Source organism: Rhinichthys klamathensis, unplaced genomic scaffold, assembly GCF_029890125.1.
Source record: "Rhinichthys klamathensis goyatoka isolate OS25496 unplaced genomic scaffold, OSU_Roscu_1.1 h1tg000243l_1, whole genome shotgun sequence".
In the NCBI taxonomy this organism is placed as follows: domain Eukaryota; kingdom Metazoa; phylum Chordata; class Actinopteri; order Cypriniformes; family Leuciscidae; genus Rhinichthys; species Rhinichthys klamathensis.
The window spans coordinates 482,934-505,785 of NW_026606765.1; the positions used below are offsets into that span (position 1 = coordinate 482,934).

The 22,852-nt window shown below is 42.2% G+C and overlaps 1 protein-coding gene across 3 annotated transcripts in view; it reads left to right on the top strand.

Moving 5' to 3' along the window:
- rcbtb2 (regulator of chromosome condensation (RCC1) and BTB (POZ) domain containing protein 2) overlaps positions 1-22,852 on the top strand; it is a 33,945-nt gene that overhangs the window by 5,227 nt on the left and 5,866 nt on the right. For 2 of the 3 annotated variants that reach the window (XM_056265957.1, XM_056265958.1), the window contains exons 3-9: positions 2,379-2,529; positions 3,945-4,111; positions 13,865-14,023; positions 16,539-16,646; positions 18,790-18,932; positions 20,627-20,817; positions 22,268-22,394. In XM_056265957.1, coding sequence (XP_056121932.1) covers positions 2,379-2,529; positions 3,945-4,111; positions 13,865-14,023; positions 16,539-16,646; positions 18,790-18,932; positions 20,627-20,817; positions 22,268-22,394 — 1,046 coding nt within the window. Of the gene's footprint in view, positions 1-2,378; positions 2,530-3,944; positions 4,112-13,864; positions 14,024-16,538; positions 16,647-18,789; positions 18,933-20,592; positions 20,818-22,267; positions 22,395-22,852 lie in introns of those variants that run through there. The other variant, XM_056265959.1, reaches the window with a different exon arrangement.

Consider the following 22,852-nt stretch of genomic DNA (forward strand, 5'->3'; position numbering starts at 1 on the left):
AAAACTAACATCATAAAGTATGATATTTTTTTACTTTGAGCAATGATGGAGCTATACTTGACTTTTCTTAGGAGCTTATAAAACAAAACAGCTCCTTGGACAAAATGAAATGAAATGAAATGTTATATTGTAGTAGTTATAAACAAAGGTTTATTTTAGTTCAGATTAACATTTGAGGGCAGCAATTGTATTCATAATGTCAAAATAAAACCGACGTGATGTTACTTGAAAGCATTATAGCCGACTATTCCTGCCAAACTCCCATGGTTACAGTTAGTAGTGTTACTACAGTAAACTCATGGTGAATGTTGCTGATCTGTGGACACTGGATAGTTCAATCATGGCACAATGTCTCTTCCTGGTTTCCACGTCAGCGCTGTTTGATCTGTTAATAACGGAGAAATGTGAATGTTTCTCACTAGATCTCGCAGCGATGTTATTACTTCAGTGGCGAATTCAAATGTTTTCTTTACTGGATTTCGCTGTGTAGTAACAGTGCTCGCGCTCGCTCGCGCTGCATTGGTCCACACTGATAAACGGTCCGTCAACCACACAATAACGAGTGGTTTCGTTCCGCTTATATTACATTTGCCATTTGATGCTGGGCAATGTTGTGGTCACGCCAGCGTCTCTTACATTATGAGCGCGCTTGCCACGCGTGACGCGCCTACATTTGAAATAACGAAATTTTGGTCGGCAGGAAAAAGGGTCCAACGAACCATTCGGTTCAAAAATGCGTACCGAAAGCCTCGTACCAAACGGTTCAATACGAATACGTGTATCGTTACACCCCTAATAATAAATGATCTGGGAGTATTTTGAGCTGAAATTTCACTGACACATCCTGGGGATACCATATATTTATATTACATCTTGCAAAAGGGGGCATAATATGTCACCATTAAAGGGACAATGTGTTGGAATTTCTCCCATCTAGCAGTGAAATTGTATTTTGCATTCAAACGAATTGTGCTCTCCAGCGCCTCGCTTTTTCAAATGCGCGTTGCATCTACGGTAGCCATTATGTACCAAAAAGCTATGACAGGATGTCTTCTAATGAGATTCATAAATTTTGGGGCATCTCGCCCGGGGGGCGGGTAGGGTTAGGATTAGGGTTAGGTTAGGGTTAGGGTTAGGTTTAGACCTAGGTTCGCTAGCTAGTTCTGTGCCTGCCTGTGTGCGCTATTGTGCGCGCTGACCCTGGTCAACGAGAACCCGCATGAGAGATGTGAAGCAGGACGTAACCCCGCCCCCGGGCGAGATGCCCCCAAATTTATGAGTCCCGTCTTCTAGTGGCACTTCGTCGAGTGTTCCTTCGGGTGAACAGGTTTGTTATTTCAAACAAACTGCAACTTGGACACAACGAACAAACGAATATTACAGTATGATGCTCCTCCGCTTCTGCTGCTTTCAGTTACGTCACGCTGGCTCTGAACGAAAACGCTTTGGCTTAGTACTTTTTGTCCCTCTCTGCTATTATAGTATTTCAAGATGGCGGAACTACATGGAAGCCTCCATGGACCTACCCGTCCCATGGATATAAAGATAATACATTCTTTGTTTATGAGGATAAGTCAGTATTCTGCCTGCAGCTGAATACATCAAAAACAGTAGCAATGTTCTTCATCAAGTCCCACAAAAACTTCAGTGTTGAGCCAGATATTTTTGTTTCAGGGGAAAGGCTGCAGATTCTGTCAGAATACAAATATCTGTGAGTTTTAATTGATTCTAAGTTGTCATTTAAATCACATGTAAAACACTTAGTAACTTTAGACACATCCGCCATCAAATGTCCACACAGGCAGCAAAAATGTACATGCACTCTATGATCTTCTCACATATCACTTACTGTTTACCCATTTGGTCACAAGCTAATGTTACATCTTTGAAACCTCTGCAATCACTTTTCAAACGAACTGTTAAAATGCTAGATAAGAAACCATGTATTTCTCATCATTGTCCAATATTACTAAAATACAGCTGGGAAAACATGGTAAAATATTCAAATACTCAAATACTCATCCCCTCCTCTCCACCAGTTTGACTCCACCTAAAAAAGTACACATTGTCCCTTTAATGGCCAAAAAAAAGCATGCCTTAACCCTGTTTGTCCTTGACATGCTGTGATAGTTGCTGTAGGAGGACATGCATAGTTGTGTATCGCAGAGAGCGCATGGTAGAAGAAGGATTTCATCCACTCAGAGGAAGTAGTTCTGAAGTAGTCCATCTGTGTTTATATGGGATTGCACTCTCTCGCTAATTTGCCCTGTTTAGGATATCTGGCACATGGTCCATAATGAAATATAAGTAAACTTTATATAAAACTCATGTGAGAACCATTAATCCCCAAACTCTTGTGTTTGTGTGTCGGCCCGCAGGTGTTTGCACTCGGGACAAACTGCAGTGGCTGTCTGGGCCTCGGGGACACGCAGAGCTCCATTGAGCCCAGGCGGATCGACATCTTGTGTGGGAAGAAAATTGTCTCTTTGAGCTACGGCACAGGGCCACACGTGGTCATCGCCACTGCAGGTTTGACAACTCCTCTTAACATGGAACAATGGCACTGATTTGGTATTTTGTTGTACCAAATCATTTTGGTTGCAGGATGGTGAAATTACAAATCCTACCATGGTAAAAAAAAAAAACGTTTCTTTAAACTTTCACTTGATTATGCTGAGGTGGCTTCATGACCTTCTGGCGCTTCCAAAGCATGAAACATAATTCATATTCATAGCCTATTAATTACAACATAAAAGCAGCCCAATATTCTAATAATAATAATCAGTGTTGGGGGAAAAGTTTCTTTTAATAAACCTTTCACACCAAAAGTAGAATGAATAAGCCTCAGGAAATGCAAATTCTGGATCACAAAATAATAAGAATACAGTATCAAGGGAAAAAATCAACAATAATTATTTTATCTTAACTGTGCAGCCTGTTAAAAAAGGGTCATAAGTTATCATCATGTATACGCTGGAGTCTTGTCCATAATTGTATTTATTTACACTAGTTTGTAAATGTATATACACAGACCTTGGGGAAGTGGGTGTGGATCTGATTTTGGGAAATGATCATAAGCAAAACAGAAAAACATGGTGAGCTGGTGAGCATCAAGAGGGATTCATCATAGTTGAATTATTATTCATTTTTAAATAATAATAATTATTAGTATTATTCAATATTTTTAACATGAAGGAAGGTGTTCGATGGCATTTCAGTTTTTGTTGTTGTGGTGTCAAATGTCTGTCGAGATTTAGTATCTGGTTAATTCACTATCTGAGGTTTAATCTTCTATCTAGTGTTTATGGTTTTCAGTCTTGAGATTATATTACAGCATTTCATGGGAGATGTGTTCAACAATCAAACGTGATTTGGCTGACTTAACTGTATCAGATTTGGCTTTGGAAAGTGTGATGTCTCTGAGGTCAGTGTTCATCTGTTTAATATAATTCTAATAACAATGCTAAGACCTTGAAGACTGCCTTTCTGCTGTTTAACTCAGAAATACACAACAATATGGAAGTAAAGTTGGTCACATGACGTCCAACGTCATTTCGTGCCAAATATTTTTGTGGTGAAACGCTCGAGAGATATTTTTAATAAAACACAACATCTTTATGCTGTCTAATTTTGCTGTATTTGGTGGTGACTTCATGTGAGATATATTCTACATGTCGCAACGTGGAGTTTTGGAGAACAGCGTTTTTATATCTGATCAACATCAAATTTTTCACTGAGGTAAAGGTTGAAACAACAGATGTTTTCAGATGGCCAGAGTCTTTAATTAAATAATGTCAGATGTTCAAGTTCAGTCGTATTTTTGACAATTTTTGCTTTTATTTGGCCTTGTGTGGTAGATTGTGTAAGTGTATCTACTTATAATTTATAAGGACTTGAGCTAGTGATTCATCCTCAGATCTGTATCTTGTCCTCTGTGTCTGTAGATGGAGACGTTTATGCCTGGGGTCACAATGGCTACAGTCAGCTGGGCAACGGCACCACCAACCACGGCCTGACTCCTGCCCTGGTTTCCACCAACCTCATCAGCAAGAGAGTGACGGAGGTGGCCTGCGGCTCCCACCACACCATAGCCCTCACCACCGAGGGAGAGGTAAAAAAGAGATCTTATCAAGCAAAAATGAGGAAATGGATCTTAAGACAGATTAGAGTGGGACTTTTAAAAACAAACACATGTTGATCAAAATCAAAACACTTTACACAAGAGGGGGAAAAAACGGGCATTTTTATAATACCTAGCATATTAGGGCTGCACGATATTGTAAAAAACCGGACATTTCTATATTTAGATTTTCTGCGATATATGTTGTGAAATGAAAACAATTTCACCAGATGGCTTGAATAGCTCTATTTGGAAAGAATTAATCATTCTAGAATGATTGGGGAGTGAATCTGCATAGAAAATAATAAACAAATACAAATTACAATCATGGTTAAATACAATAGAACAAAGATACAAATGAAATAAGCAGTGCTTTATGTTTTTCATGTAAGTCTTCAGTATTCAGGTACAGAAATTGAATAATCGTATGTAAAATTAAACCGCATAGTCTTCAGCGTATACATTAAATACAATTACTCTTTGTTAAAGCTGCAAAATCTTAGGCTGCTGTCACTTTAAGGCCGAATGCACGGATCCAATATAATGATAGGCATCCTTTTTCTTTCTCAAGAAAGTTTATGACTGTGTTTATGAGGATACTCATCGGGTATTTGCATGAATGTGTCTGTTCAAGCACAAATAGACATGGAAGAGAACAGAATTAGGTGTGCGTGCGAGGTCCAAACTGACTTTTCTTTCGCGACTTCGTGCGCTCGAATGGTTTAAAATCGCTTGAATGTTTAAACTGACAGGACCTAAAACACATGCAAACGAATCGGTTACCTAACGTAACCTCGGTTCTCTCTAGAAGAGGGAACGAGTATTGCGTAAGCTAGCTTACGCTGCGAGAAAGATTCATCTTTGCTGAGATATTGAAGCCAAAAATTATTTCATAATTTGAATCCATACACAACGCAGTTCCTCTGTGGCAGACCTAGAGCAGGCTAGCTAGCAGCTCATTGGTTCGCTCAGAGAGAACTGCTTAAGCCTATGGGAGAGCGGGGCTGAACCCGCTTCCAATGAGAGGCGCCCGCGCGCTCATTGCGTCATGGCCCGCCAGAATGGGCGTGGCCATGGTGTATATAACAGTCTCTCCCAGGCTTATATGTTGATTTATTTCAGCGTGAAGCGAAACGCTAGTAGCGCAAGCACGGCCGGGAACGCAATACTCGTTCCCTCTTCTGGAGAGAACCGAGGTTACGTTAGGTAACCGATTCGTTCTCTTACGAGAGGTTCTCTCGTATTGCGTAAGCTAGCTTACGCTGCGGGAACACCTGGTCAACGCCGTGCGTGCTATGAGTCCACTCATGAATCCCAGGGTGATACCGGGGGATTTTTAACGTGGAGTGAATGTATTATGAGGCCGGCAGAGCGGGCACATGAAGTGTATACATAAGCATGTATGAGGCCGGCAGAGCGGGCACATGAAGTGTATAAGCATTTAAGGAGAGCACAAGGGGCGAACCGGTTGTGTGAGGGACTCCCAGTAATGCAGCTTCTTAGGGAGCTGGTCGTTTAGACAGCTAGTAATTTTGCCTGCAAGGCGGGAACTTCCAAGTTGTAAAATCTGACAAAAATGGACGGGGAGGCCCATCCCGCGGCCACACAAATGTCATGAATGGAAATTCCACAGGACCATGCCCACGATGAGGCCATGCCTCTAGTGGAGTGCGCCCTGATGCCCAGAGGACAGGGCAGGCATTTAGATGCGTAAGCAGAGGCGATAGCGTCTACTATCCATCTAGACAGTGTCTGTTTAGAGGCGGCCAGACCTTTGGTGCGCCCCCCAAACGACACGAAAAGCTGCTCAGCGCGTCTGAACGCGGCAGCACGCGTAGTGTACAATCTCAGAGCCCGCACCGGGCAGAGGAGATTGGCGTCGCGCTCACTATCGGATGAAGGCAGAGCCGATAGGGAAATAATCTGAGCCCTGAACGGGGTACCAATCGCCTTCGGGACATAGCCATGTCTAGGTTTGAGAATGACAACAGAATCATTCGGACCAAACTCGAGACACGCGGCGCTGGATGAGAGCGCGTGAAGATCCCCCACGCGTTTTACTGAGGACAGAGCCGTCAGAAAAACGGTTTTGAGCGAGAGGTATTTTAGGTCCACAGACTCGAGCGGTTCGAACGGGGGTGCTTTCATAGCTTCGAGAACTATAGAAAGATCCCAGATAGGAACCGAAGGGGGGCGCGGAGGGTTCATCCTCTTAGCTCCCCTGAGGAAGCGGATGACTAACTCGTCTTTTCCCAGGGACTGAGCGCATCGGGGTTCAGAGAACGCCGCGACGGCTGCCACGTAAACCTTGAGAGTGGAGGGGGACCTGCCCTTGTCCAGCATCTCTTGAAGGAAAACAAGCAAAGACGGCACCTCCCATGACCGTGGGTCCAGATGTTTGTCGGTGCACCATTTTGAGAACACAGACCATTTAGACGCATAGAGCCTTCTCGTGGAAGGTGCTCTAGCCTGTATGATAGTGTTTCTTACTCCTTCTGGCAAATCAACGAATAGTCGTTGATCACCCATGCATGTAGCGCCCAGCGCCGTGGATGGGGGTGCCAGATCGTGCTGCGAGCCTGAGAGAGGAGATCTGCTCTGACTGGGATGGGCCACGGGGCTGTCTGCGACAGCTGAGTGAGCTCCGGAACCCAATTCTGACTCTCCCAACGCGGGGCTATGAGGAGCACCGAGTGGCGTGTGTCCCTGATCCTCTGAATTACCTGTGGTAGTAGAGCGATCGGAGGGAATGCATAGAGCGGGCGGCGAGGCCATTCCTGGGCTAGCGCGTCCTCGCTCCTTGAGAAAAATATTGGGCAGTGAGCGTTCTCTTCTGACGCGAAGAGGTCCACCTCTGCTCTGCCGAATAGCCGCCACAGTATTTGGACCGTTTGTGTGTTCAGGGACCATTCTCCTGAGGAGATGAGGTTCCTGGACAGTATGTCTGGACCGTCGTTCAGATGGCCCGGCACATGCGTCGCTCTGAGCGAGAGCAGGCGGCTCTGAGACCAAACTAAAATGCGGTGTGTCAGTAGGAAGAGATTCCTGGACCTGACACCGCCCTGACGGTTGAGATAGGAGACCACAGCCATGTTGTCCGAACGGATCAGGACGTGGTGTCCCCGAATGAGCGGGAGGAAGCGCGAAAGCGCGTTCGAAGCCCTGTCGAAACCATTCTGCTACTGTCCATGGCTGCAGCGCCGTGAGACATGTCTGCGTAACTCTGATCAGCTGGCGGCCCGTGTTCCACGCGCGGTGGTGAGCGGGTGCCCATCTGAAACGAGGCGGCCAGTCGCTGTACACTGCGCGCGCGCTGTGTAGACAGGCGAGCCGTCATCGTGACCGAGTTCAAATCTATTCCTAGAAAGGAAATCGATTGACTGGGTTGAAGGGAGCTCTTTGTCCAGTTGACAGAGAGGCCCAGCGTTTTCAGATGGTCGAGGAGAACTGCGCGGTGCGACAGAAGCTCCGTCTGTGATTGGGCCAAAATCAGCCAGTCGTCCAGATAATTCAATATGCGCAGCCCCTGACTCCGCAGGGGGGCGAGCGCCGTATCCATGCACTTCGTAAATGTGCGGGGCCCCAGAGATAAGCCGAACGGGAGAACGGCGTATTGATAAACATGACCCTCGAAGGCGAAACGTAAGAATGGCCTGTGACGGGGATTTATCTGGATCTGGAAATAGGCGTCTTTCAGGTCTAGAGAGATGAACCAGTCCCCCTGGCGCACCTGCGCGAGGAGTTTCCTGATAGTGAGCATCTTGAACGGTCTCTTCATGAGCACTTTGTTCAAAGACCTGAGATCTAAAATCGCTCTGAGGCCGCCGTCTTTCTTGGGAACCAGAAAATAACGGCCGTAAAACCCCGACTCGGTCATAGATGGTGGGACTCTCTCTATGGCGCCCTTTTGCAACAGCGTCGCAATTTCTGAGCGGAGCGTGCCGGCGGCCAGCGGGCTGACAGTAGATTCGAGCCGCGCGCGCGCACGAGGCGGGCGGCGGCGAAACTGTAGCAGATAGCCGTTCTTTATAATGCTTAGTACCCACGGGGAAATGCCTGGAATGGAGCTCGTGGGCGTGTTTATGTTCTCTGATATTAGAGCGGGCTGTGCCCGTTTCATGTGATGGGGCTCTGATAGAGACACGGGGTATGTTATGCTTGTGTGTATGGGTGAGCACATGATTGTGGGCACATTTTCTACACAACTAGCAAAATTTTCTCTTTTTGAGATTTCTCTGGGTAGCCGTAAAAACGGCTTTTTGTCGCTCGCAAGCGGGCTGGGACACCGGCTTGTTTGTGGCGGTCAACACTACAGCAGTCGGCGAAATAACGGGGACTGGCAGAGGGCGAAGCTTTGACGGCGGTCCGGCCGCAGCGGGAGAGCACCGTCGTTTTCTTGACTTTGCTAGGCAGACTTCTGATGATCAGGCTTCAGCGTGATCTTAGGTCGCGGGTCTCGTGGGGGCGGCGGTCTGCGGCGGCTGTCAGAGCGAGAGCGAGGGCGGCCGCCCTGTCTGCGCTGGGCTGTTTGAGTCTGCGGAGGGGGGCGCTGTGGTGGAGCTCTGGCAGGAGGCTCGCGAGAGCGGCCCGCGGAAGAGCTAGCGCGGCGGGGCAGAAACAAATTCATCGCCTGAGTAGCTTTCTGGACCTCAGAAAAGCGATCGACGATTCCCGTGACAGCAGATCCAAAAAGGCCCGTCGGGGAGAGGGGCGCGTTAAGAAACGCGGCGCGCTCAGAATCTCCCATGTCGGCGAGCGTGAGCCATAAGTGTCTCTCGGCAACACAAAGGCTGGCCATGCATCTCCCCAGAGCTTGTGCGGCGGCTTTAGTGGCGCGAAGGGCGAGGTCCGTAGCACTTCTCAGATCCGTGACAGCGGGGGAGGGGTTTCTATCGCCTTCGGCCCACTCACGGAGAATATCGCTCTGTAATACTTGGAGGACAGACATCGAATGTAGCGCTGCGCCGGCCTGACCGGCGGCGGCGTAGGCGCGAGCATGAAAGCTCGAGGTCGCTCTGCAAGCTTTCGAAGGAAGCGTGGGGGAAGAGCGCCATCTAGCAGAGGGCGGGCAGAGGTGTGCGGCGACCAAGTCCTCGACGGGCGGCATGGCTGAGTAGCCTTTCTCGGCGGCTCCGTCCACCGAGCGCAGCGAGGCGGATATATCAGAGCGGTTTCTAGCCGAGAGCGGGGCATTCCAGGACTTCGTCAGCTCTGCGTGAAGTTCACGCAGGAATGGAGCGGCCCGGTTGCACGCGGGGGTCGAGCGCCGATGAAAAAAGCTGCCGTCCATCCGGTTCGGGGCCTGCTCGGGTGGAGGAGACCACTCGAGACCGAGGCGTTCGACGGCCTGTGAGAGGAGGCGCATTAGTTCCTCCTCTATCCCGGCGCGGATCCCCGCCGATTCTCTCGTGGATCCGAGAGATGACCATTCTTCACTGTCTGATGCGAGCAGTGAACAGGAGTCCTTCTCCTCCGCGGCGTCATCGGAAGCGACAGAGCGGCCACTCGGCGGCAACTGTATGTCCGGCAGGGGCGGGGAGGGAGAGCGGGAGGCGGCGGCGGTGGCCCGCATTGTTCCGCTGGGGGCTCCGGCGGCCTCTGGGAGCGGCGTTTTTTCTTACGCGGCGAAGAGGAAGGCGGGGCGGGAGCGGATTTTGCTGCCAGAAGTCGTGCCCGCAGGGACGACAACGGCAGGCTCTCGCAGAAGTCGCATCCTCCATCCGCGAGGGCGAGTTCTGCGTGCTCGAGTCCCAGGCAGAGAGCGCAGATGACATGGCGGTCTCCGTCCTCGAGACGAGCGCGGCAAGAGCCGCAGGAAAAACGAGACATCTTTAAAAAGACGCTCGGCTCTTTTAGATATAATAGAGAAGGATACAGTCGTCGGATGGCGCTAGCTTGCTGGGCGGCTGAAGGTGGCGAAGACGGCCGGCTTCTTCAGGGTCCGGGAGCTCGCTAGAGTGATGCCTTCTCGACGGCGACGGCTTTCTCAGGACAGCAGAAGCGTGCAGCTTGCTGAAGATGAAATGAATCAACATATAAGCCTGGGAGAGACTGTTATATACACCATGGCCACGCCCATTCTGGCGGGCCATGACGCAATGAGCGCGCGGGCGCCTCTCATTGGAAGCGGGTTCAGCCCCGCTCTCCCATAGGCTTAAGCAGTTCTCTCTGAGCGAACCAATGAGCTGCTAGCTAGCCTGCTCTAGGTCTGACGCAGAGGAACTGCGTTGTGTATGGATACAAATTATGAAATAATTTTTGGCTTCAATATCTCAGCAAAGATGAATCTTTCCCGCAGCGTAAGCTAGCTTACGCAATACGAGAGAACCTCTCGTAAGAGAACTTTCTCTCTATGATGGTTAAAGTGGTGCTCGTCCGTATGGATCAATACAATACCCATACTTGACATCGCACATCTTACGATGTGCAACTATAGAAACAAATGAGAGCTACTAGAAACTCAGGAAACAGGAAATAAACAGGAATCCGATATAACAGGGACAGAAAATCTTCAACGTAATAGTCTCTGAACAGAAATAACCATGACATGTTGTTTGGAAAATTAACTTTTTTATTTTCTGTTTGCACTAAGGCTGTCAATGAACAGAGATATCAAATTCAGGAAAATGTGTTAACACAATTATAGCATACTAAAATTAGCTTAACATTAATTTGAGAATCCAAAAAATATTGTAATGTAAATAGTTTTTTACTGACCACCAGTACTTGGATGTGTCACTGTTTGTGAATGACTGAAGTGAACAGACATCAACAATGCAAAGCCTCAGTTCTGTCAAGGCCAATTCGCACTGCACCTACAGAAGGCGTTATGTCGGATCAGTGTTACCCCTGTCGTTGGCATCTGTTGGAACTTGTTTTTGCATATTGAACATGTTAAATCGGTGCTTGTTGAGTCGTGGAAAGTCTGAGAAGTGACATACTGTAATCTGGTGATTGTCCGTGTTGGTTGGCGTCTGTCAGTGCAGTGTGAACTTTTTTTCACTTCAGATTTTTAATATAATGTAAAAAATATATTTTGCTTCAGTATCTAACTTTAGAAATAGGCAACTCTTGGATTGAATATTTCATACAGATTTGAAAATTACAGTAAATTGGTGAGTAAACCTGTCTGCACTCATTTAACATAATTATCAATGTTCGTGCATTTCCAAAGAAACATTTTCCCTTGGAGATACATACAGGTATGGAAAAATTCATCTTGGACACTGTTCTTGAAAATTACTAGCTGGAAAAAAAAGACATTAAGGATGTTTCCATGGTACTGAACATACATCAAAACTAGTGCTGGGCAAGTTAACGCGTTATTATCGCGTTAACGCATTTATTAATTAATGCCGACAATTTTTTTATCGCGCGTTAACGCAGTTTTTTTTTTATTATTATTTTGAAAGTCCGTTGCTCACTGGCTCTGAATACACATAGGCCTACAGTCAAACCATGATCACAGGAGGGGTGGGATGTTGGTCAGCCAGCAAATAACCCACCCAAACAAGCAGTGGAGAGGATTTGGCAGGTTCTCTCAGCCTCAGGTGAACAGAAAGGGAGACAGCGCTCCGCGAGTGAATGACAGGCGCTCTATGGATAGTAACCATGGCAACGGCTTCTGTGCGCTACGCAGCTGTAGCCTTTTTAACTTAAATTAAAATTATACATAACTTTACCTGATAGGCCTGCGTTTCGTTTAGCGGGGATGCTCTGCCATGTGAATTCCCTCCTGTTGATGTCCTGATAACTATTTAGATTCTGGAAACTCACAAACAGCGAGCCGAGGATCAGTCTCTCTTCCAATGATTTGTGCTGCGCGTCGAGTACAAAAAGTTAGACAATTCAACTTCGGCAACGCGCGGGCGCGTGCGTGAGGCGAGCATGACCGCAACAGTTTCACAGGAACGCACCCGCTTGTCGCTGCACCTGTGCTCGACCACTTCACCTCACTCTATGCTGATTTATACTTCTGCGTCGGACCTAAGCCGGAGCCTCTACGCTATAGACTATGCGTTGGTTTTCATTTATATATCTGTGTCGTTGTCCGCGTTGACGCGCAATTACACATGCAGAGGGAGAGTGTGAAACCCTGGGAGCGGTTCTAGCAAATCGCAGCGCTTGCGGTACGCGTAGAATTGACGTTACATTTTTGGAGAGATGCACGTCAGGGTACGCGCGCTACACAGCTACGGCGTGAGTTCGACGCAGAAGTATAAATTGGGCTTTACCTCTGTTTAATGTAATCTTACGTGGGAAACCATGGCATACCATGACCAAACCTAAGCTGCTATCAGAGAAGTAACGTTGGTCGACTTATATCTGTAGTAGTGATCATGACCCTTTGACTACATAGACTGTTTCTGCTGCTCCCTGATACAATATACCTGTTCAGAAAAAAAGAAAAAAAAAGAAAACTGGACTCGTTTTAACAAGCTAGATAAAAGGTAATGGCCTGGCAGTGGCAAATAGCTTTGTTTAAATATTTGATTTGATTACGTTAATGTTTAAGTTGAGATTTACAAGAAATATTTTATTGATACTGTGTAAAGGAAATACTGCTGGTATAAAAGCACATTATTTGTTTAAAGTTTTTGCAAACCACATGTTATTGCACTTTTGTAGCAGTACATTTAAATCAAAAGTGCGCAATACACTACTTTAGAATTCATTATTCAATTTTGCACGTAACAATGCGATTAATCGCGATTAATCGCAAGAAAATCATGCGATTAATCGCGATTAAATTTTTTAATCGTTGCCCAGCACTAATCAAAACACATTGAAGCATGTGATCATAAAGCAGGTGTGCATCTGAGCGTCCCTGCATGAAGCCGCATTTGGGAACGCTTAAGGCGTTTCTGAAGGAGAGGCAGTCGTCTTACACAGAGATGATGGCATAAAACTGTACGGAGACAACAATAACATACACTGTTCATGTATCTGATTTTTTTTGCAAAGATAGATAGATAGATAGATAGATAGATAGATAGATAGATAGATAGACAGATAGACAGATAGATAGATAGATAGATAGATAGATAGATAGATAGATAGATAGATAGATAGATAGATAGATAGACAGACAGATATATAGATAGATAGATAGATAGATAGATAGATAGATAGACAGATAGATAGATAGATAGATAGATAGATAGATAGATAGATAGATAGATAGATAGATAGATAGATAGATAGACAGACAGATATATAGATAGATAGATAGATAGATAGATAGATAGATAGATAGATAGATAGATAGACAGACAGATATATAGATAGATAGATAGATAGATAGATAGACAGATAGACAGATAGACAGATAGATAGATAGATAGATAGATAGATAGATAGATAGATAGATAGATAGATAGACAGACAGATATATAGATAGATAGATAGATAGATAGATAGATAGATAGACAGATAGATAGATAGATAGATAGATAGATAGATAGATAGATAGATAGATAGATAGATAGATAGATAGAGATCTGACATTAACCGCCACAGTTTAATAATGAATCGAAAATGTTTTTAAACTTCCCAATATAACAAAAGGTCTCTAACGTTGTGTTTTGTGCTATTGTTTTTTATAAAGTATCCGTCAAAAGAACTAAAATCGAATGCAATATGGCTTAGTGCAAGTTTGTGATTTTATGAAATAATTATGCCTGTATGCCACAAATGATTATTTGCAATTTTCTGATCCATGTTCATGTCCTCTCTTGTGCACAGGTGTTCGCCTGGGGCTACAACAACTCCGGGCAGGTGGGCTCGGGATCCACGGCCAACCAGCCCACCCCACGCAGGGTCAGCAGCTGCTTGCAGAACAAGGTGGTGGTCAACATCGCCTGCGGACAGCTCTGCTCCATGGCCGTCCTGGACAATGGAGAGGTGAGATTAACAATAGACGAGAGTTTAATCAATATCTACACATGACAATCGATTGAAAAAAATAATCAAATAAATGATATTTCAATTATATTTATTCACAATCAGTATTGGGGGTAACGCATTACATGTGACACGAGTAACGTAATCAGATTACTTTAAGTAACAAGTAACGCATTACTTTACTGTAAACAAAATATCTGAGTTAGTTTTACAAATAAGTTATGCAAGTTACTTTGTTTTCTCATGTATTGACTGACAGCTCTCCTGTCCCCGTGTTGAGAGAAATCGTGAGTAAGAGCAGAGGCGTCGTGTGCGCTGTGTGTGAACATGATGATTATTGCAGTTCTAGATTAAATGTGAACATGCATTTACTCATCTCACTCGCACAAAAACACATTTAGTGTTCCTCATAATGAACAAACGCAAACTCAGAATATCACTCAATCCTGCAATAATTACATATGTCAAATAACACAAATAGTCTTTAATCTCATTTTATTAACCAATGTCTCTGCTGTTGACCTTTGATCCAATCCAACCAGGGCTCCAGACTATTTGAGAGCAGTGGCACCGGTGCCACTAAGTTTTACCGATCACCTGATTTAGTAGCACTGGGGGGATTTTTAATCATAAAATAACTTTTGTTTTGCATTAATACGTGCAGTTACTAATACTATTACATGTTTGTTTTTTTTGTGGAAATTTTACAGTAAAGCACTGAGCTTGAATTGAGATGCAGTTGAAGTTAACTGTCATTAACAACTGTAACGTGTAAAAAACTAATTGTATAGGGAAAAAGTAAATATTCTTCTCTTATTAAATTTATCATTGTTCTTCTATAAGGTGCGTTCACGCCAGGTCGTAATTGCTGCAATTATGTGATTTCAACTTGTAAAAAGTGTTTACGTCCTCGTAGAGCTCGTAATTACAGCTTGTAAGGAGTTTTCTGAGAGCTCCTACTTTGTACCATGTGACCGCTGTACCACCTGACCACTGCAGATTCATTTAGGCGTTGATAGTGGTACTAGTGATAGTTTGAGCTGTGCAATCTACAACCCCATTTTCAGAAAAGTTGGGACATTTTGTAAAATGCAATAAAATCAAGAATCTGAATTCTGTTAATTATCTTTAACCTTTATTTAACTGACAAAAGCACAAGAAAAAAATTCCAATGTTTTCACTGATCAGTGTAATTGTACTTTGTAGATATAAACATATTTTGATTTTGATGGCTGCTACACACTCCATAAAAGTTGGGACAGAGGCAAAAGATTATAGCGTATCCAAGGTAAACTCGTTTGAAACAGTCCACAGTGAGCAGGTAAACTGGTAATAGGCGAGGGTATCATGTTTGGGTGGAAAAGGAGCATCCACCAAAAACAAGGCTCACCACTTTGTGCCAAATCTCATGCGAGAACTGTCAAACAATTCTGATTTCTTAATTTATCAATGCAAGATTGCAGACAATTGTGGTCTTTCACCATCTGCCGAACTTAATAATGTGAAACGATTCAGGGAATCCAGAGAAATCTCAGTCTTGTTGGGCAAGGCAGGAGACCTCCGTTGAATGTGCTCGGACGACATTACACGAGAAACCATCATGCTATGTGTTAAACATAGGCTCAGGAGTACTTTGGAAAACCATTGTCACTTTACACAGATTGTTGATTTTATTGCATTATACAACATGTCCCAACTTTCTTAAAGTGGGGTTGAACTATACAGGCGTGAATTTGCATTTCCTTCAGCCTGAGGCTCATTCATTTCACTTTTGGTGTGAAAGGGCCTGAACATTTGCCAAAAATAGAGCTTTTTTGTAGAAACAAACAAGCAAGCCCAACCCAGGCGAGAAAAATTTACGTAACGCATTACTTTCCATAAAAAGTAACCAACACAATTAGTGACTTTTTTTAGGGAGAAACTCAATTTTGTAACGCATTACTTTTAAAAGTAACTTAACACTGTTCACAAGTAACAACATGTATTACTATTTGGTGGATTAGCAACCACATAAATAAAATAAAATTCCTTATGGAATTTAGGCATTTGTCATGGGGCATGAATAATTTTTTTATTACATTTTTTTTATAACTAATTGCACCAAGTACAGTGAGCATGCAGTCGGGACATGTTGGATTGCTGTCTGGACATGATATTTAGTTCAGTAAGTTTTATTATGTCGCAAACTGAATGTAACTGTCTTGGCTGTCAGCCAGGAAGTTCATTTTTGTGCCTAATCATGTCTTAAAAACAAATACCATGAGAAACCGTGAGAACTGTAAGTAGTTAGAGGCTTTTTTAGATTTACGCACATTTGCTACATTCATCTAGTATGGAGGCGGTGAGTTTTTAAAACTCTTTACTACTGTTAATGTTGTGGTTCTTCTCAATGAGACTTTTCTCACACTCAATGTTGAGAGTTTTTCTTGTGATAATTGTAGTTGGTTTTCTGTTGTTGCTGTGCATCACATGCTGTAATCAGCACTAGGTTTAACTCAAGGCTCTGTGTCCACAGACGTATGGCTGGGGTTATAACTGCAATGGGCAGCTCGGTTTGGGCAACAATGGCAACCAGCAAACCCCCTGCCGGATCGCTGCCTTACAGGGAATCAACATCGTACAGGTGACTAACCAAGACTTCTGGGTGCTAATCAGTGGGATATGGTGGCTTTCGTGGCAAAAAATTGCAAAACTAAGTATATTCTTTGCTAATAATAATATAATAACATACATTTCATGTCACATCAAAATCTCAATTTTATGCAGATTTAATTTTTTGCATTGATTCAAAATAACTACTAATAATATACTAAAATGCTAATTTTTTTTGCATTGTTATTTGATTCAAAATAATTACTGTAATAATGTAGTAAAATGTTGTTTTAGTATTTGGTATTTTAGTATTTATTAATTTTGAATTTATTTTTAGATTTTCTGTTATCGGTTTAACTACTATTTTTTTCAAATGTGTCTATTTAGCTTTAATTTATATTTAATTCAGTTTTAGTAGGGATGCACGATATAGGATTTTGGCCGTTATTCGATATGCCAATATTTTATACCGATACCGATATATATATATATATATATTTTTTTTTAAGTGCAAAAAAAGCTTATTAAAGCTTCTATTAAAGTTCTCAGTCAAGAGCAGTGAGTGATTTCCTCTGTGTTTTGTTGTTTTATTAACATTAACGGGATAGTTCTCCCAAAAATTTAAATTATCATCATTTACTCTCTCAAGTTTCTTTCTTCTGTTGAAAATAAAAGTTATTTGGAAGAATGTGGCTAACCAAACAGTTGCTGTACTCCAGTGACTTCCATAGTATATTTAAGCACAAAAAAAGAAATGAATACAGGTTTGGAACAACACTAGAGTGAGTAAATAATGACAGAATTTTTATTTCTGGGTGCAGTATCTCTTTAAGGACAAGCGGCAGCATATTATTACTGTCTCTTTAAGAACTGCACGCGACGCGTCTAATATACACGCATTTGACAAGCAGATTTTCTCTGTTCGCTTTCACTTTAGACATAACCAACTTTGTTTATGTAAACCGTGTGTGTATTTGACAGTATCAGCGCAATAAGACTCGAAAGATTAGTCCAGTATGCAGGCGCTGTGACAGGCTTTTAGTTTTAGAAAAGTGCATGTTAGAACAGCGCATCAGCACGTGAATGATATGTTTAACTAGCAAGACTTTGACGCACATGCAAATAATGAACTTTTTTGAATTGCGGTGTCCCGTGGGTGTAACTCTACCTCTGCGTTTACATGTGATGTGATGTGAATGTACGTCGCGTTGTACAGTATGTTGAGATGAAGGCGCCAGAATTAAACTGATAGAATGCACGATACTATGATTTTTCTTTAAAAGCAGATCGTGGAGACATTTTAATCGTCCACGATCAAAAACCGCGTGAGACGCACACCCCAGTTGGAAGTTTAAGTTGCTGGCGCTCATGCTTCGTTCACGGTCGTCACGTGCGCATAGGAAACACGCCACCCTATCGGCAAGGCTCATCGGCAGAAATATTCATATCGGCCGATGCCGATGATGGTCATTTTAAGCTTTTATCGGCCGATACCGATGTTGTCCCGATATCATCGTGCATCCCTGAGTTTTAGTTTGATTAATTTGAGTTCGTAAGTACAACTTAAACTGATTTGATTTCAGTTAGATGCCAAGGCGACATTGCTAATTTTCAATTAAGTTTTTTAGGTTCTAAAAATTAAGTTAATTAAATAAAATTATATATAGTTCTAAAAAAATATATTATTTTATTTCAGCTTTATTTCTATTAACTGTTTTAGTTAACACTAACAACAATGGTAAAAAAAAAATCGGTTTTATTATTGTTTTATAATAGTGACAGATTTAAACATTCTTTCATATTTCGTAATGTTCTGTTTTATTGTTGTTCTGTCGGTTATTTTGTAATCCATAATTTATTTGAGTAGGTCTTGATATCAGGAAATCACTCAGATTATTGTCTGTGCACGACCTTTAAATGATCCACAGACGAACAAAAGGAAATAGAATTATAAAACATATTAGACAAAAAAAAAAATGAAATGATAAATTTTTTCAAACTATTTATCATGTCAGTCATCAGTTGCTTTGAAACAGTATGTGACCGCCCGGTTCAACCACATGAATAGCCAAATTCTACTCGCATTAATCTCAATTACCCTGTGTTATTGTAAACATTCAGCTGTCATCGCACATGTATGGTGCTTCGAGCCCTGATCCGTCTTCTCTCCACAGGTGGCATGTGGATACGCACACACATTGGCTCTGACAGACGAGGGATTTGTTTACTCTTGGGGTGCGAACTCCTACGGGCAGCTGGGTACGGGCAACAAGAGCAACCAGGCTGTGCCCACCCTCATCAACATGGACAAGGAGAGGTGAGATCCACATCGCGGCGTCCCACCTGACTGATTTCACAGAGACCGTTGATATGCTGGAAATTATTTACCTGTCATCTTCTCACCTGGTGCAGTTGAATGCATCTGGCTGACAGTTTAGACGTATTGCTATTCATACCCACGTCATATATTTCCTTAACATTTCACAAAGACACAATCAAATTGAGTGAGAAAAGTAGGTCAGTGAAGTATGTAAAGCGAGGAACGGTTAAGGAAGCACTTCAACAGGAACTGTTATCACACGTGGAAACTGAGAGAGCCCTTCTCAGACCGTTGGGATTAGAAAGAAGTCTGTTTGTTTGGTTAACAATTTATACTTGATCTCAGCTTAAAACACTAAAGATCAGGTTATTTCTGCACTTTTGGATTCTTGAGACAAGAAGGCACAGCACATGGCCTACAATTTTACTGTACTTGTCATTTGAAAATATCAACATGAACGCTTTTAAAATAATCAGAGATGATTTATTTGAATCATATTGTCACTATGCGACTGTGTATAACAATCTAGCCCTAAAACCAACTGTCTACGGACCATAATGCAGTACTTCATATAGATTAATGTACATATTCAACTTAAAAATAAACGGAATATATGTGTCATATAAACATACTGGAAATTGTTTCACGGTTTCCACAAAAATATTAAGCAGCACAACGGTTTACAACATTGATAATAATCACAAATGTTTCTTGAGCATCAGATCATCATATTAGAATGATTTGTGAAGGATCATGTGACACTGAAGACTGGAGTAATGATGCTGAAAATACAGCTTTACATCACAGGAATAAATTACATTTGACTACCGGTATACACTACCGTTCAAAAGTTTGGGGTCGGTACGATTTTAAATACTTTTAAAAGAATTCTCTTCTGCTAACCATGGCTGCGCTTATTTGATTAAAAATACAACAAAAATCAGTTATAGTATTAAATATTATTCCAGTGTAAATCAGCTGTTTTCTGTGTGAATATATAGTAAAGTGTAATTTATTCCTGTGATCAAAGCTGAATTTTCAGCATCACCAGTGTCAGTGTCTTCAGTGTCAAATGATCCTTCACAAATCAGTATAATATGAGGATTTGATGCTCAAGAAACATTTATTATTATTATCAATGTTGAAACAGTTGTTGGTCTGTCAGTTGTACAGTTTTTTTTTTTTAGGATTCTTTGATGAATAGGAAGTTCAAAAGACTTTTGTAACATTATAAATGTCTTTACTGTCACTTTCGATCAAATTAATTATTCCTTGATAAATAAAAGTATTGATTTCTTTCCTCCAAAAAATAAAAATAAAATTCTCACTGACCCCAAACTTTTGAACGGTAGTGTATATTCAAATTTAAAACGGGTATTTTAAATTGTAATTATATTTCACAACTGTTTTACTGTATTTTTGATCAAAATAAATATGTGTGAGAGAATATGTTTCGAATAATCCAAAATAGTTCCTCTGTAAATAAACCTTTTTTCGTTCTGTAGTTTCTTTCCAGTTCTCAAGATTCTGTTTTTGAATAATGTGTCGATAACATAAAGAATTAATTACTGTATGTGTTGGATTTTTCGCTGATATTTCCTAATTATTTTACCGTTTACCAATCAATCTTATGTATCAAACGTATGAAGAAGCTTTTAATGGCGTAACAGCAGCATCTGTGTCTCCTGCAGAATGGTGGAGGTCGCTGCGTGTCACACCAGTCACACGTCAGCGGCCAAAACACAGAGCGGTCAGGTGCTGATGTGGGGTCAGTGTCGGGGTCAGGCCGTGGCTTACCCTCACCTCACACACTTCACCAGCACTGATGACGTCTTCGCCTGCTTCGCCACACCGGCGGTCACCTGGCATCTCCTGTCCGTGGGTAAGAGCGTTGTTCCAAAATCAGCTTTCTCACTGGATGCTAAAGCTAAAGTGTTTTCACTTGGTGTAAAGAAAATACTTTTTGTTGCTATTTACACTTAAAGGGATAGTTCATCCAAAAAAGAAAATTAGCCCATGATTTACTCACCCTCAAGCCATCCTAGGTGTATATGACTTTCTTCTTTCAGACTAATTCAATCGGAGTTATATTAAAAATATCCTGGCTCTTCCACGCTTTATAATGGCAGTGAATGGCCGTTTCAGTTTTGAAGTCGATAAAAGTGCATCTATCCATGATAAAAGTGCTCCACTCGTCCCTAGGGGGTTAATAAAGGCCTTCTGAAGCGAAGCGATGCGTTCATGTAAGAAAAATATCCATATTTAAAACTTTATTGACTAAAATAACTAGCTTCCGTACGCATCGATTTACGGTGAAAGAGTAACACTAGACCCAAAATAGAGCAAAACAAAAACACCAGTCACGAATTAGAAGTCTAAAACGAGAATTTTTAAAGAGAAATGTCTTAATATATATATATTATATATTACAAATGCACCGATACTAAATTTCTCCGCCGACACCGATAGCCGATTATTCAGAATGATATTTGCCGATAGTTTGATTTTTCTTAAGGTAAAAAAATCTCTCCCAAATAATGCTGCAAACTATACAGGGAACCCTCTCATTTGGTACACTATAATATTAGAGGTTAAAATTAAAAACAGAGCTATGTTATTAAACTGCTATTTATTTCCAGATATAGTATTTTCTCTCAAATAAAAGCGGAAATGTTTGTACACAACATAAGGTAGTTTTCATAAACACTTCTTCATGGCAAATCATGCCTTGCTTCTTCAACGCCATTCATTGCATGAATTTCGTGATAAATCATACAGAATTTGAAAACCGAGACTTTGTTTCTTATCCGAAGTAACAGAGCACAGAGCTCTTGGCGATTATCGGATGAGAGGCGCTACAAATAATGTTTGCTGTAGGGAAAAACCACAGATCTGGCAACCCGGGCTTGAACTACGGGTGATGCATAGGGTCAAATGAGGCTTGCATTAATGTTGCTATTTTGTAACTGTTAAAGCGTCATTGTCGCGTTAACTTGCTCTAAATTCAACAAGAGATTTTCTTCACACACAGTATGATTTGCAGTCTGACATGTTTTTCCACACCCTTTTGATTGACAGGATATAATCGGCCCTGATCATCAGCTGTTTTTAAACAATCGGCGATAGCGAAAATGATAGCTTTAATCGGCCGATACCTATTATTGGCAGTATGTGTGTATATTGTATATATACATTTAACAAATACACACACATGTGTGTGTGTGTGTGTGTATTTGTTAAACCCAACTAGAACTCTCCATCTTCTAACAGGACGCTTCACTTTGAGATGTATTATTTTATGTTGTATTTTCTGACTGTTTCCTGCTCATTAGATGGAGATGACTACCTGACTGTTGCCCAGTCGCTAAAGCGAGAGTTTGACAGCCCAGAAATCTCTGACCTAAAGTTCCTGGTTGATGGCAAGTGTATTCACGTGCACAAAGCCCTTCTTAAAATCAGGTAACCTGAAACCTGCAATCAAATAATCTCTAAAGCCTTTTGCCTTTTTGGTAAAAATCATGCTTTCCTGTTGTGTGATTAGTCAACAGAAGATTTGGGTTTTCCCCTCCGGTATCATTCCCATCATTAAACACTCGCAGCTGAAGTGTTGACATGAACGTGTACAGACACACTCCTGACTGTGTACTGTTGCATAAGCATCACTCTTTGTCTCTACAGTCACTGTTTTAATATTTGTAACCTGTTTGTATCTTATGAGAGCAGTTCTGTAGTTAAAGTTTGCTTGTTTTTCTTTCCAGTTGTCGAAACAAACGAGAGTCGGGGATGCAAGTGCAATACAGTGCAAATTAGACATAATAATACAGGGCAAACTAAGACATGTAGTGTAGTTCAGCTTCACTGAACAATGTCAATAATACTAGAGGAGTGTGTGTCTAATTTTTAAACAATTTTATTTA